The 12,858-nt window shown below is 39.8% G+C and overlaps 1 protein-coding gene across 1 annotated transcript; it reads left to right on the top strand.

The window, feature by feature from the left end:
* Positions 1 to 12,012: 12,012 nt before the first annotated feature.
* LOC138898991 (uncharacterized) lies at positions 12,013 to 12,456 on the top strand. The gene has a single exon (XM_070185101.1). The coding sequence runs from the start codon at positions 12,013 to 12,015 to the stop codon at positions 12,454 to 12,456; it is 444 nt and encodes a 147-aa protein (XP_070041202.1).
* Positions 12,457 to 12,858: the final 402 nt, after the last annotated feature.

Raw genomic sequence — 12,858 nt, forward strand, 5'->3', positions numbered from 1 at the left:
TCATCACCTTCTCACTCGCCCTTTCTTATCCTTACTCCTGTCTTCCTAAAACCTTATCGCTTTACCATACTTTAGCTTGCGACCTACACATATTCATTTATACTACTCGCAACCTTTCTTCAACTTGCTTGCATAATAGATTTCCTTATGTTATTCTGGAACATCAAGCGCGACATCACATGGTCCCAAACTTTTCTTTTACTTTCTTAACTAGATCTCTCGATACCTAGAAACTATAGGCTGGAAGATATGCTACTGACAATGCCGCTATCATTCCTGGATATTGAATCCCCACGCTTCTAGCCTTTTATCCGAAGTATGGAGTATTCACAACCTTCTACATTTGAGTATTTCGTAAGTTGTTCACCTTTACCTTACTACCTTAAAATCTTGCATCGTACCTTCTATCTATTTCATGACTCTCTTCCACATAAGTATAATTCATGTCCATAACTCAAAGCTCTATTATAATACTTGCACCTCTTGTGCATACACTATTCGGTGGGGGCTTCGTACTGACTTCTTATAAGGCTGGTACTTTTCCAACTGGCTTTATCGTAGGGCCGTTATAGAATATGGTTGTTGTACTTTCTCTCTTGTACCTCTGATATTAAGAGTGATCCTGCAATGCTCTCAATCACGATTTCTATAATTTTCTGGGTCCAATAATCAGATTCCTGATTTACTTGGTTAATGTAACTCTTTAGTTTCCTCTTCCTTGTGATCAGCCTTTATGTAGGCTTAAGCTATCTTCCGATCTGTGGCTTCTGGTATTAGTTATTACTTTAGCCTTTCATGGGCGTTATGGAATATCCATGATACAATCTTCTAACAACTCAATCCTTTGTCTATGCCCTAAGCTCAATTTTGTCTTTTAACTTATACCGGAGTCTTCTACGGATGTATGAATGTCCACATATATGCTGCATGTATAAAACTCCGAACTCTTAAGTGCGTTCATAACGTAACTAACTCTGGATTATTAATCAAATGATTCTTTCCGTTCCTTCTCAGCTTTCTTTAAATGTAAGCAATTACTTTTCCTGGTCTTCTTGCCCCCATGTTGCGTGCATACTTAGCTTACCTTAGTGCCAACACATATTGAATTCCATACAACTCATGTGATCTTGAATATCACTTTTGATTTTACTTCCCGTTCATTAGCCTCGGTAGGTGCCACTTTCTTATGGAGTGCATATAATGTTGTGGTAAGACTGTTGTTACAAGACCATTTCCTCTTTAGGTCACTATGCTTAGGTTGAAGCCTTCTTCCTTATTCCCTCATCTAGTCTTTTGTTTTAGTACTTAGAGAGGACCCTCTAACTTTTGTAAAGCTATGAGTTTATTGCATCGTATACCCGACAAACCTTTTGATGTCCTTCCTTGCCTATAATTATCCGTAGTTACTTACCTCCACGCCCTTATGCTTGTAGGGCTGCTTCTGAACTGATATTTTGACTGTCTTCCCAGTGGCACTCTCTCTTATTCCTGTAACATTCATACGGTACCTTTAACTACCCCGACTCCTATCTGAATATATCTCAAGTATTATAATAATATTACTACGAGGCTGAATTCACTATATTGGGTTTTACTATGTTTTTCTTGCACGATCTGCCGATTCGTATGTAACCACCTGTCTAGCCATAACTAGGCTCTTCCTGAATCAATTGCTAATTTCTCGTTGGCCCATTCTCATAGCAATATTCCACATAAACTTTCTTGGGTTATTTATTTTGTCTTAACTTACCTCTCGCACTGCTCTTTTTGTTTTATAACATCCCGGGAAAACCTTACTTCCTCTCCTTGACGTCGTGTTTGCATAATATTCTGGAATCGTATCATATCTGTAGGATTTGGATAAGTGCAATCTCATTTTTATCGCATCCTTCCTTTACCATTCCATAATTACTAGAATCACTTAATTCTGACTTAACGCCACATCACTCCATATTCCCCCCCTTTAGAGGAGTACTGAAAGTTGGAGCTACGACGACCTATCTATAGATGTTTTACCTCTTTATCTTTGGCGTCCTTTCACATCATCGATGACCCTTACTCACTTTGCGGTAATCCTTCTGTACCAAGAATAACAAAATCCCTTACTTACGATAGTGACACTTAGTGCAATTGGCACATACAGTCCCTTAAGCTTAACTTTGCTCACATTGCTTGCTTTAGGGAGGCGTCATCCTAAATGATCATTCTCTGAATTTCTCATGAATCGTCTTCTGTTGTCCATTCTATTATAGCCAGAACGCAATCTGAAATTCTCATGATGTCGACCATATTCAAATCATTCAGTCCCTGATTCATGTTTAGTTTATCTTGTTCACCAATCCATGTTGATTTCTATTACTCTGTGGTCTAAATTTTCCTTTTGGTAATCACGTTAGAGTCACGAACTTATTTCTCGAAATGAGGATGTGACTTTATGGCCTATACTCTTTTGTTGTCTCAAGTCATGTCATCTCTTGTCTTTTCCTTCACTTGACTATAGACTCTGTAATACTGTCATCTTTTGATCTACCGTTGTCATCCATGTATCATTTCTTGCTCATAATGCTTCATTAACTCTTTTCTTATTTCCCGCTAACATTTATGTCTATCACCTTATTCTGAAAATTCGAACAAGACATTCTTTTGCTTTTAGCTCCCCTTTGCTCCATCCAGTGGCTCTTCGAGTTGCTTAACATTCTCGCTCTACTAGGGACGCGAGCCACACTAAGGTAATATTTATCCCTTCCAGGCTTTCAGTGCCTATCTTCTGAATTTTTTGATCATGCTAGTATTCACATCAAATTGTAATATTCTAGAGTGCACCATCTGGGTGCCTCACAAGAAGATATATTAGCACCTTTGTAATATCCTTCAGAAATGTCAATTAACACAAACAATCCATTCACCATTTTGGGTTACTCTAACCCCAGTCGGATCCTGATATCCCGTCCTTTTCTTAAACTACACCCGTTAGCCCCCATAAGGCATAAATGAGATGGGTGTGGCCAATTGTGCATACCTTTGTTATTGTTGAAGGTAACTCAAAAGGCTTATATTCCTCTGCGATAATCTTCATTAGCTTGGTAGCTCGTACCCTTTTTCTTCTTGCTTCTTTTACTTGCTGAAAATTGTGTTTACCTTCCTATTCTCTTATTCCTTTTTACCGTAAGAGTGGATAGACATTCTTGCCTTATAGGGATCCTTATCAAGAAGTTTACACATCTTAGTACACACATGATCTGCGTAATACCTCATATTTATCCATCATAAGCATGAAACAAAAATTGAGTTCCTCTGACTCAACTCTTCCACAGATATATCTCTTACCAACTATCTTTCTAGATATAGGCATCATCATATTATGAATAAGATAGAGTTTAGGAAATTGAGTTCTTACAATTGAGCTCTACCACACGATCTAGAGTCAGAAGAAAGAGTGACAGTCCTAAATGCCCTGTAGGCTCCTGCTTATAAGTGTGGTGCACAATACACCCATAAACAAGACTCTACTAGACACGGCTTGTAGACTCCCTAGGACAGAACTGCTCTGATACCACTTTTGTCACGACCCAAACCGATGGGCCGCGACGGGCACCCGGTACCTTAAACAACCGAGTACCAGCATAACGTATCTTTCTTATTACATCATCATATACACATGACATATGGGCCTATAAGGCCAACATGATCATTTATAAACTCAAAACATAGGCCGACAAGGACTTACAATCTTCCACGTACACGACATATGTCTACAAGCCTTTAATAGTACATAAATGTCATAAAGGTCAGGACAAAGCCATGCCATACCAAACAATACACATCTAAATCATATTGACCAATCAAGCAACTCCGGAGGAAATGGAGTGCACCAACATCTTCCGCTGAGCTGATCGCCTACTTGGAGGACTCTCGGCCTGTCTATCGAAACTTGCGGGCATGAAACGCAGCGTCCCCAGGCAAAGGGGACATCAGTACAAATAATGTACCGAGTATGTAAGGAATAAAAATCAGTAAATAATAGACATGAGAGAAACATGGAGTAAAAGACTCGACCTGTACGTCAGCATAGCTCTGTGAATCATTTCATTTTTTATAACGTCATGCATATGCGTATAAATGCCATACCATGCAAAGGTATATGTGTTCATAACATCATTAAGCCTCTGAGGGCATCCCATCATATCATTTCGGCCATTGTGGTCAATTCATCAACGTATACCAGCTGATCAGGTGGTGGTGCGTATATAACGCCATAATATTTTCCCATATCCCATATACATATAATATACGCGTATATAATGCCATCTGGTCATGGGTCAATATATATGTATAAATGCATAAAATGCATAAGAAATACGTTAATAAGATTTCTCGGAATGTCATAAAAATAATATGCATGTCGGATACATTTTATCAAATACATATTTTTCTAAGACCCATGAACAGAAGATATAATAATAATTCACATGGGGAATCAAGAATATAGACACCCCTAATATTTCTATGAATAGTCATTTATGGAAATTTTGCATTTGCTCATTTCGTTCGTATCGTGTAGATCATGCCAAAAATAAAGAAGGAATAGCCTTAACATACCTGGAGTATGGAAAAATCCGTATGATAAACTTGAGAAAGATTACACCGTAGTCCCTTAGAATCTCAAAATCCCGTTGCTATAATATTACGTAGTATAACTTCTTTTGCTGAAAATCCTTTGCTTGGTAGATGTAAAACATCTCCATTTTTGTAGTTATTTAATCATAATATTGCATAAGTTTTCTTGCTGAAGTTCATCCATAACTTGAAGATGAAATATCTTTATTTTTGTCGATTAAAGAAGTGATTTGATGACATTCTTTAATCCAAAGAGATAAGGTGCCCATCTCTTGAAGTGTTGCCACCTTTCTAGGTGATTCAAGAGTTACCTAATATATTTCCATGTGGCTGCCACATTTTGCCTTAGTCTTTCTTCAAAAGACTATAATTAATCAACCACTAATTATTAATTAACTTGTTAATTCCCCCATTATCTAATAATATACATAATTAAGGATTATCTCAAATTACTTAAAATACTACCCACTTTTAACATACCTTATACACCTTACTATCATGGTCATGTGGTACCTTGTATGGCACTAGTTCATAAATATCGGGTATTTTAGCTTGGGCCGTATTTTATCCCAACATGTTAAACTTTGATGAAAATTCATTTTCTTTGATTTTCTTATCCTCTCACCTTCACGAAGTTACTCATCACTTATTTGAAATAGCATAATGCTTATAATTTTAAAATAATCTCATTCCCGAACTTACGTGGTTAGCTTACGACAAAACTTTAACGTACGAAAATGCGGAAGGTAGCATCTCATTTCCGAGCTTATATAAATTTACTTATGGCGTACTTCCACGTACAAAAACATGGGGTGTAACAGTGTATCCTTAGAGGTTGTGTCAATATTGGTGAGCGAGTAAAACCCAACCTTTTGCGTTGCTGGTAAGCATGTTAAAACCAACCCTTGATCGTTGTTGGTGAGCGAGTGAAAACCAACCTTGTAAACGTTGGTGATGAACGTTGAAAATGAAACAAGTTGTACTCAACTCATATTACAAAGAGCTAAAGAGATAACCTCATTGCAACCCAAGGATACTGGAATAGGATACCACATTGGTTCCGAATCAATATATATTTCCTGGTGTCATTTACCTTACTGCTTTTATATTTTATTATAAGCAATTACTGTTTGTTGAGATTAGTATCTTATTGAATCGAAGTACTAACAGTATTGTACAGGCTGTCTCTGTATTAGTCGACTAGGTCTGAGGAGTAGTCGACTAAAAATTTAAAAAGACTACAAAGCCCCCCCCCCCCTGTACTTTCAATTGGTATCAGAGTAGGTCTCACATTTTTAATTTTGCTTAACAACAAGTGAAAAAAGATCATGTTAGTACATAAAGTTATCGGAGCCTTACTCCAAGAGGGGACTTATACATTAAGACCACCATACTTCAGCGGACAATATTACACTCACTGGAAAGTTTGAATGGAAGCTTTCATCAAATCTTATGATGTCAAAGTATGGCGAGTCATCAAGAATGATGACTTTCCTCTCCTACAGTCCAAATCAGAAAAGAAGCCAGAAGGACCTGTATCTACTGAAACCCTTGATATTGATGATTATACTGATGAGCATATGGAGATCGTGCATATAAATTCAAAGGAAAAAAATCTATTATACAATGCTATAAGCGGAGAAGAATTTGAGAAAATATCAAGTTGTGATACAGCCAAAGAATAAAGTTGAAGTTACCTATGAAGGTACCAGTAAAGTAAAAGAGACAAAGACAAACCTTCTGATTTGTGATTATGAGATGTTTCAAATGAAGGATGATGAATCCATTAAAGACATGTTTGGACGATTTAGTAAAATAGTTGGAGATCTAAAATCCTTTGGAAGACCATATTCAAGTGGTGAACAAGTCAAAACAATTCTAAGAAGTTTACCTATTTCATGGAAACCAAAAGTTGTTACTCTTGAATACGGAGATCTCGACAAACTATCATATGATGAACTTCATGGAGACCTTATAGCCTTTGAGCAAACCCATCTAAAAAAGAATGGACATGAAGAGAATAAAAAGAGTGTTGCGTCTAAATCAACTATTGCTGAGTCTGAAAATGAAGATGAAGAAGAAGGAGACAAACATCAAGATGATATTGCATTATTTTCTAGAGTTGTATCTAACACGACGCGAAGAAGCAAGAATAATAGAAGAGGCAAATCAAGTTCTAGAAAAGGTAATGAAATAAGTGAGCAAAATAATTATGATAGAAAATGCTACGAATGCGGAAATTATTATCACATCCAAGCCAATTGTCCAGAATTAAAAATGAAACTATCCAAGGAAAATCGGAAGAGAAAATCTTCCAGCATATGGAGTGATGAATATGTGCCAGATAAAGATCATAGTAGAGCTTCCAACCTTCGTTTCATGGAACGAAGTGAAACAAGTGAGAAAAGAAAATATTTTGGTGCCTAGAGTGATGAAGATATATCAGACAATGATCATGAGGAATCTACAAGGTTATGACGGAGCTGAAGCAGGCACTATCGGGGGCTTCGTATAATGCAAATAGACGAGATCCAATTTCTCCCGGTGTTCCAGTAGTCCAAACAACACAGAGAATCGACAACAACACTCTCAAGGGTGAAGTTGGCTCTAACTGGGCTGGGGGGAACGAACCCGGTCTCAACAACGAGAACGACCCATTCAAGAATGAACTTTTACAGTTTATAAGGGAAGTAAATGCCCGCATGGACCAGATCCTGGGCGCGCCACAAGTATTGAAAGGCCCGGACTCGAAGAAGTATACTCAATTTTCGTATAAGTCGAGTGCGGCACCACAACTAATCCCAAAGCGATTCAAAATGCCTTAAATGCCAAGGTATGAAGGGACTTAAAACCCACTGGATCATATTACCACCTACACAATGGCGGTAAAATGAAATGATTTAGCTCCTCACAAAATTGAATATGTGTTGTTAAAGAAATTTGGAGAAACTCTCATGAGGGGAGCTCTAACGTGGTATTCATTATTACCTAAGCATTCCATATATTCCCTTGAGATGCTCGCGGATTCTTTCATCAAGGCTCATGCCGGGGCCAGAAAAGTACAAGCCCAGAAGGTCGAAATATTCAGGATCGCACAGGGAGAATTCGAATTATTAAGAGAGTTCCTTACCCGATTCCAAAAAGAAATAATGGTGCTCCCGGCTTTCCCGGATGAATGGGTTGCTGAAGCATACACCAAAGGATTGAATCTGAGAATCTCAGACGCTTCCCAGAAGCTGAAGGAGAGCCTCCTTGAGTTTCAAGCAATAACTTGGGCAGATGTCCACAACCGGTACGAGTCAAAGATAAGGATCGAAGATGACCAGGTTGGTTGTACATCATCAGCCAAGGGACGGGAGAAGAGCAAAGAAAAATCAAAGGATGACTACGACGCAGACATACGGACTTCGAGGGGCCGGGTTTTGCCTTACGAGCGGACCGAAGGCCGTGGCAGAAACTTCTGGGCAGCAAACAAGTTCACCGTTGACAAAGGAACCGATCGTGGTTGAAATAATAGATCACTTCAGGATAAAGAGATGTCGGGGTCTCGGGATCCTTCTTACCCCAAGTTATTGGAATATAACTTTAACGTCAGTATAGTGGGGTTGGTATCATCCATGAGAAACATTAAAGAAGCATGATTCCCGAGACTTATGATATCCGATTCCAACCAGAGGGATCCTAACTTATGGTGTGAATACCATGGGACGAACGGCCACTGAACAGGGGACTACCGACACCTCCGGGAAGAGGTGGCAACACTATTGAAGAATGGTCACCTTAGAAAATTCTTGAGTGACCGAGCTAAGAATAATTATGGTCGTAACAGAGACAACGCGGAACCTTCAAAAATAGGAGAAGAACCCTCACGCCAAATGATCAATATGATTTTCAGAGGGAATGAGATTAACGGGGTCACCTTTTCGGCAGCGAAGAAGACGTAAGTATCGATAACTCATAGTAAAAGACTCCGGGAAGACGATATCACTTTCACGGAGGAGGACGGAGACGGATTGTTGTTACCACACAATGATGCACTAGTAATTTCTTTAAATGTGTTGGATTTTAAGATTAAGCGTGTTCTAGTATATCCAGGAATTTCGGCTAATATCATACAATGGAGAGTATTGGAGAAAGTTAAACTCACCGGAAGCATTATTCCGACAACAAAGCTCCTCGTTGGATTTAACCTTGCGATTGTAACGACCTGGGGAGAGATTTCGCTGCTCACAAACACTGAAGGAGTAATGAAAACAACTCTTTTCGAAGTAGTAGATTGTGACATAGGATACAATATCATCTTGGGAAGGCCATGGTTACACGAGATGAAAGTTGTACCCTCAACATATCACCAATTGTTGAAGTTTCCAACGCCTGAAGGAATCAAGCAGATAAGAGGTGATCAACCGGCAGCAAGAGAGATGAATGCAATTTCGGTTTCAATAGCAAAGGGAAGAACCACACAGCATAGCAATTACAGGAACCGGTACCTATTCCCGAGCTAGAAGAAGTTAGCACGGGAGCAGAGTCGTCAGAACATTATCAGGTGCCGAGATATTTCCAAGTTCCAGAAGAGACGGATGCAACGAAGTCCACAACTGAGGAACTGGAGAAAGTTGCATTCTTCAAAAAATTCCTAGAAAGAAAATTTCATTTGGGGACAGGACTACACCCGGAGCTCAAGTCTGATTTTATTGAATTCCTTAAATTTAATGCCGATTGTTTTGCATGGTCGCACGAGGATATGACAGGTATCCCGATGGAAGTAGCCGTGCACAAGCTGAGTTTGGATCCCAATGTACCGCCGGTAATACAAAAGAAATGACCTATTGGCGATGTTAGGAATAAATTCGTCAAAGAAAAAGTAACCTGCTTGCTTAATATCGGTTCGATCTGAGAGGTAAGATATCCGGACTGGCTAGCCAATGTAGTAGTAGTTCCGAAGAAGAATAATAAATTTTTCATGTGTGTAGACTATAAAGACCTTAATAAAACATTCCCGAAAGACTCGTTCCCACTGCCAAATATCGATCAAATGATTGATGCCACGGCCGGGCACGAGTTAATGAGTTTCCTTGATGCTTATTCTGGGTACAACCAAATCAAGATGGTCCCGAAAGATCAGGAAAACACTTCGTTTATAACAAATTTTGGTACATATTGTTACAACGGGATGCCCTTCGGGTTGAAAAATGTCGGAGCCACTTATCAACGGCTCGTAAAGAAGATGTTTGAAAAACAAATAGGAAAGACTATGGAAGTTTATATAGACGATATGCTCATTAAGTCTTTGAATACAGGTGACCACCTTAAGAATTTTCAAGAAACATTAGACATCCTGAGGAAGCATAACATGAAACCTAATCCCGAGAAGTGCGCGTTCGAGGTCAATTCTAGTGAGTTTCTGGGATTTCTGGTCTCACAAAGGGGAATTGAGGTAAATCCTAACAAAATCAAGGCCATAGAAGATATCCTGAATCAATTGTCGAATGTAAAAGAAGTCCAGAGGCTCACAGGAAGATTAGCAGCTTTGAGCAGGTTCATTTCTCGGTCGTCGGAAAAATGCCATCGCTTCTTCACACTGCTCAAAAAGAAAAATAATTTCGAATAGACACCGGAGTGCCAGCAGGCTCTGAGGAACCTGAAAAAGTACTTATCAAGCCCTTCATTGCTCTCAAAACCAAAAGAAGGTGAAACATTGCTAGTCTACCTCGCGGTTTCAGAAGTTGCGGTAAGTGCAGTTTTAGTCCGGGAGGACGAAGGTACGCAATTTCTCATTAATAACATTAGCAAAATTTTAATGGGAGCAGAAACTCGCTACCCACATTTGGAAAAAACTGGCCATAGATCTCGTAGTCGCCGCTCGGAAGTTGAGGCCCTAATTTCAATGCCACCCGATAATTGTGGTGACTACTTTTCCTTTGCAGAACATCCTCCATAAACTTGAACTCTTGGAAAAATTGGCAAAATGGTCCATCAAAATGAGTGAGTTCAACCTAGAATATAAACCAAGAACTGCAATTAAGTCACAAGTCTTGGCTAACTTCGTGGCGGATTTCAATACGGCACTACTGCCTCAGGCAACCAAGGAGGCAGTAATGGTGTCGGAATCGACTTCAGGGGTTTGGGCCTTATTTATCGACGGAGCTTTCAACGTAAAAGGGTCCAGACTCGGAATAGTCTTAATCATGCCTTCAGGGGAAACCTTAAGGCAAACCATCAGAACGATCCCTTTAACTAATAATGAAGCAGAGTACGAAGCTTTGATTGTAGGGCTCGAATTAGCTCGGGGACTAGATTCTGAGGTTATCGAAATCAAATGTGACTCCCAGCTGATGGTAAATCAGGTCTACGGGATCTTTGATACCAAAGAAGAACGTATGCAACAATACATGGTAAACGTCTGAGCTCTTTTGGCATGATTCCAGGAATGGTCAATTACTCATATCTTGAGGGAGGATAACGCATAAGCGGACGCATTAGCAAACTCAGGATCATCGACGAAATCAAAGGGATCCTAGTCCGGGATGGTAGTGCAACTGATGAACTCAGTCCTGGATACGGATGGGTACTATGAGGTAAATTCAACTAGTCTGGCTGGGACTGGTGAGATGAAATAATCGACTATCTCGAGCACGGGAAGTTGCACGAAGACCACAAAGCATCACGGGCATTACGCGCCAAAGTTGCACGTTATAGTTTCAAGAGAGGCCAATTGTATAGAAAATCCTTCCAAGGCCCGTTGGCCCGGTGCTTATGAGTGTCAGAAGCTAATTATGTCATAAGAGAAGTCCACGAAGGGATATACGGCAATCACTCGGGCGCAGATTCTTTGGTGCTGAAGTTGGTACGGGCAGGATATTACTGGCATCGCATGGAACAAGACGCCAAAGACTTTGTACAAAAATCTGATAAGTGTCAACGCTACGCACCACTAGTACACCAATCGGCAGAACCCTTACATTCGGTTCCATCCCTATGGTCGTTCATGAAATAGGGGATGGACATCGTCGGACTGCTACCACCAGCTCCTGGAAAGGTATGGTTTCTTTTAATTCTGACTGACTATTTTTCAAAATGGGTGGAAGTAGGTCCTTATCAGAAGATCGGAGAACACGAAGTGGTGGATTTCCTATAGGAAAATATAATTTGCAGGTTCGGAATACCAAAAGATATAGCATGTGATAATGGTCCACTGTTTAACGGTGCAAAAGTACAAAGTTCCTCGAAGATTTGAAGATAAAGAGGATCACATCTTCTCCTTATCATCCGATAGCAAACGGTCAAGTAGAGTCAACAAACAAAGTGATTATTCAAAACCTCAATAAAAGGTTGGAAGAAAAAAAAGGCAAATGGCCCGAAGAATTATCCGGAGTTCTATGGGCCTACCGAACAATGGCTAAATCGAGCACAGGAGAAACTCATTTTTCCCTTGTGTACGGTGCTGAAGCCCCAATCCCGGTGGAGGTGGGCATACCCACTTTGAGATATTTTTGGGTAGATAACAAATCGAAGAACGAAGCAATGTTAATCAACTTAGAACTGCTCGAGGAACATAGGAAGTTGGTGCGTGTAAGAATGGCAGCTCAAAAGCAGAGAATGGAACGATATTATAATCGAAGAGCCAACCTCCGTTATTTAAAAGTAGAAGATTTGGTTCTGAGGAAAGTAACCCAAAATACCTGGGAGCTCAACGTGGGGAAGCTAGGTCCAACGTGGGAAGTTCCCTACCGGATTTCAGCTATCACTGGGAAAGGTTCAAACGAGATGGAGAACCAGAATGGAGACAAGTTGCCTAGAAACTGGAACGTGGCACACCTCAAAAGATATTATTGTTGATGAACATTACTCAAAGAGGAAAGTATGTTCCCTTCGTTCAGTTTTTGTCCCAATTGGGTTTTTCTGGCAAGGTTTTTAATGAGGCAGCGATAGAAAGCATACTATGAAGACAGCAGCAATAAGACCATTGATAGCAAGGCAAACAAATAAGCTTCCACTCGGGAATGGTTAGATAATATTTGGTTCGATAGAAAATTCCCACTAGGAAGTTACGTTTGCTACCGAACTGAGGTTACCCGACCGTTCACGAGCACAAACTGCTAGAGGATTGTTAGATATTCTTTTGTTCGATAGCATGGATTCTTGAGGGGAAGTAAGGTATGTTGCCGAGTTAAGGATTATCTAACAATTTATTGGTGGGATCTTTGAAGACACAAGACTTTCAATGTTCCAATTTGCATT

This window comes from Nicotiana tomentosiformis, chromosome 9 (assembly GCF_000390325.3).
Source record: "Nicotiana tomentosiformis chromosome 9, ASM39032v3, whole genome shotgun sequence".
Lineage (NCBI taxonomy): Eukaryota > Viridiplantae > Streptophyta > Magnoliopsida > Solanales > Solanaceae > Nicotiana > Nicotiana tomentosiformis.

Bases quoted from the DNA above. Each gene is read 5' to 3' on its own strand.
- LOC138898991 (XM_070185101.1), top strand. From the start codon at position 12,013: ATGGCTAAATCGAGCACAGGAGAAACTCATTTTTCCCTTGTGTACGGT.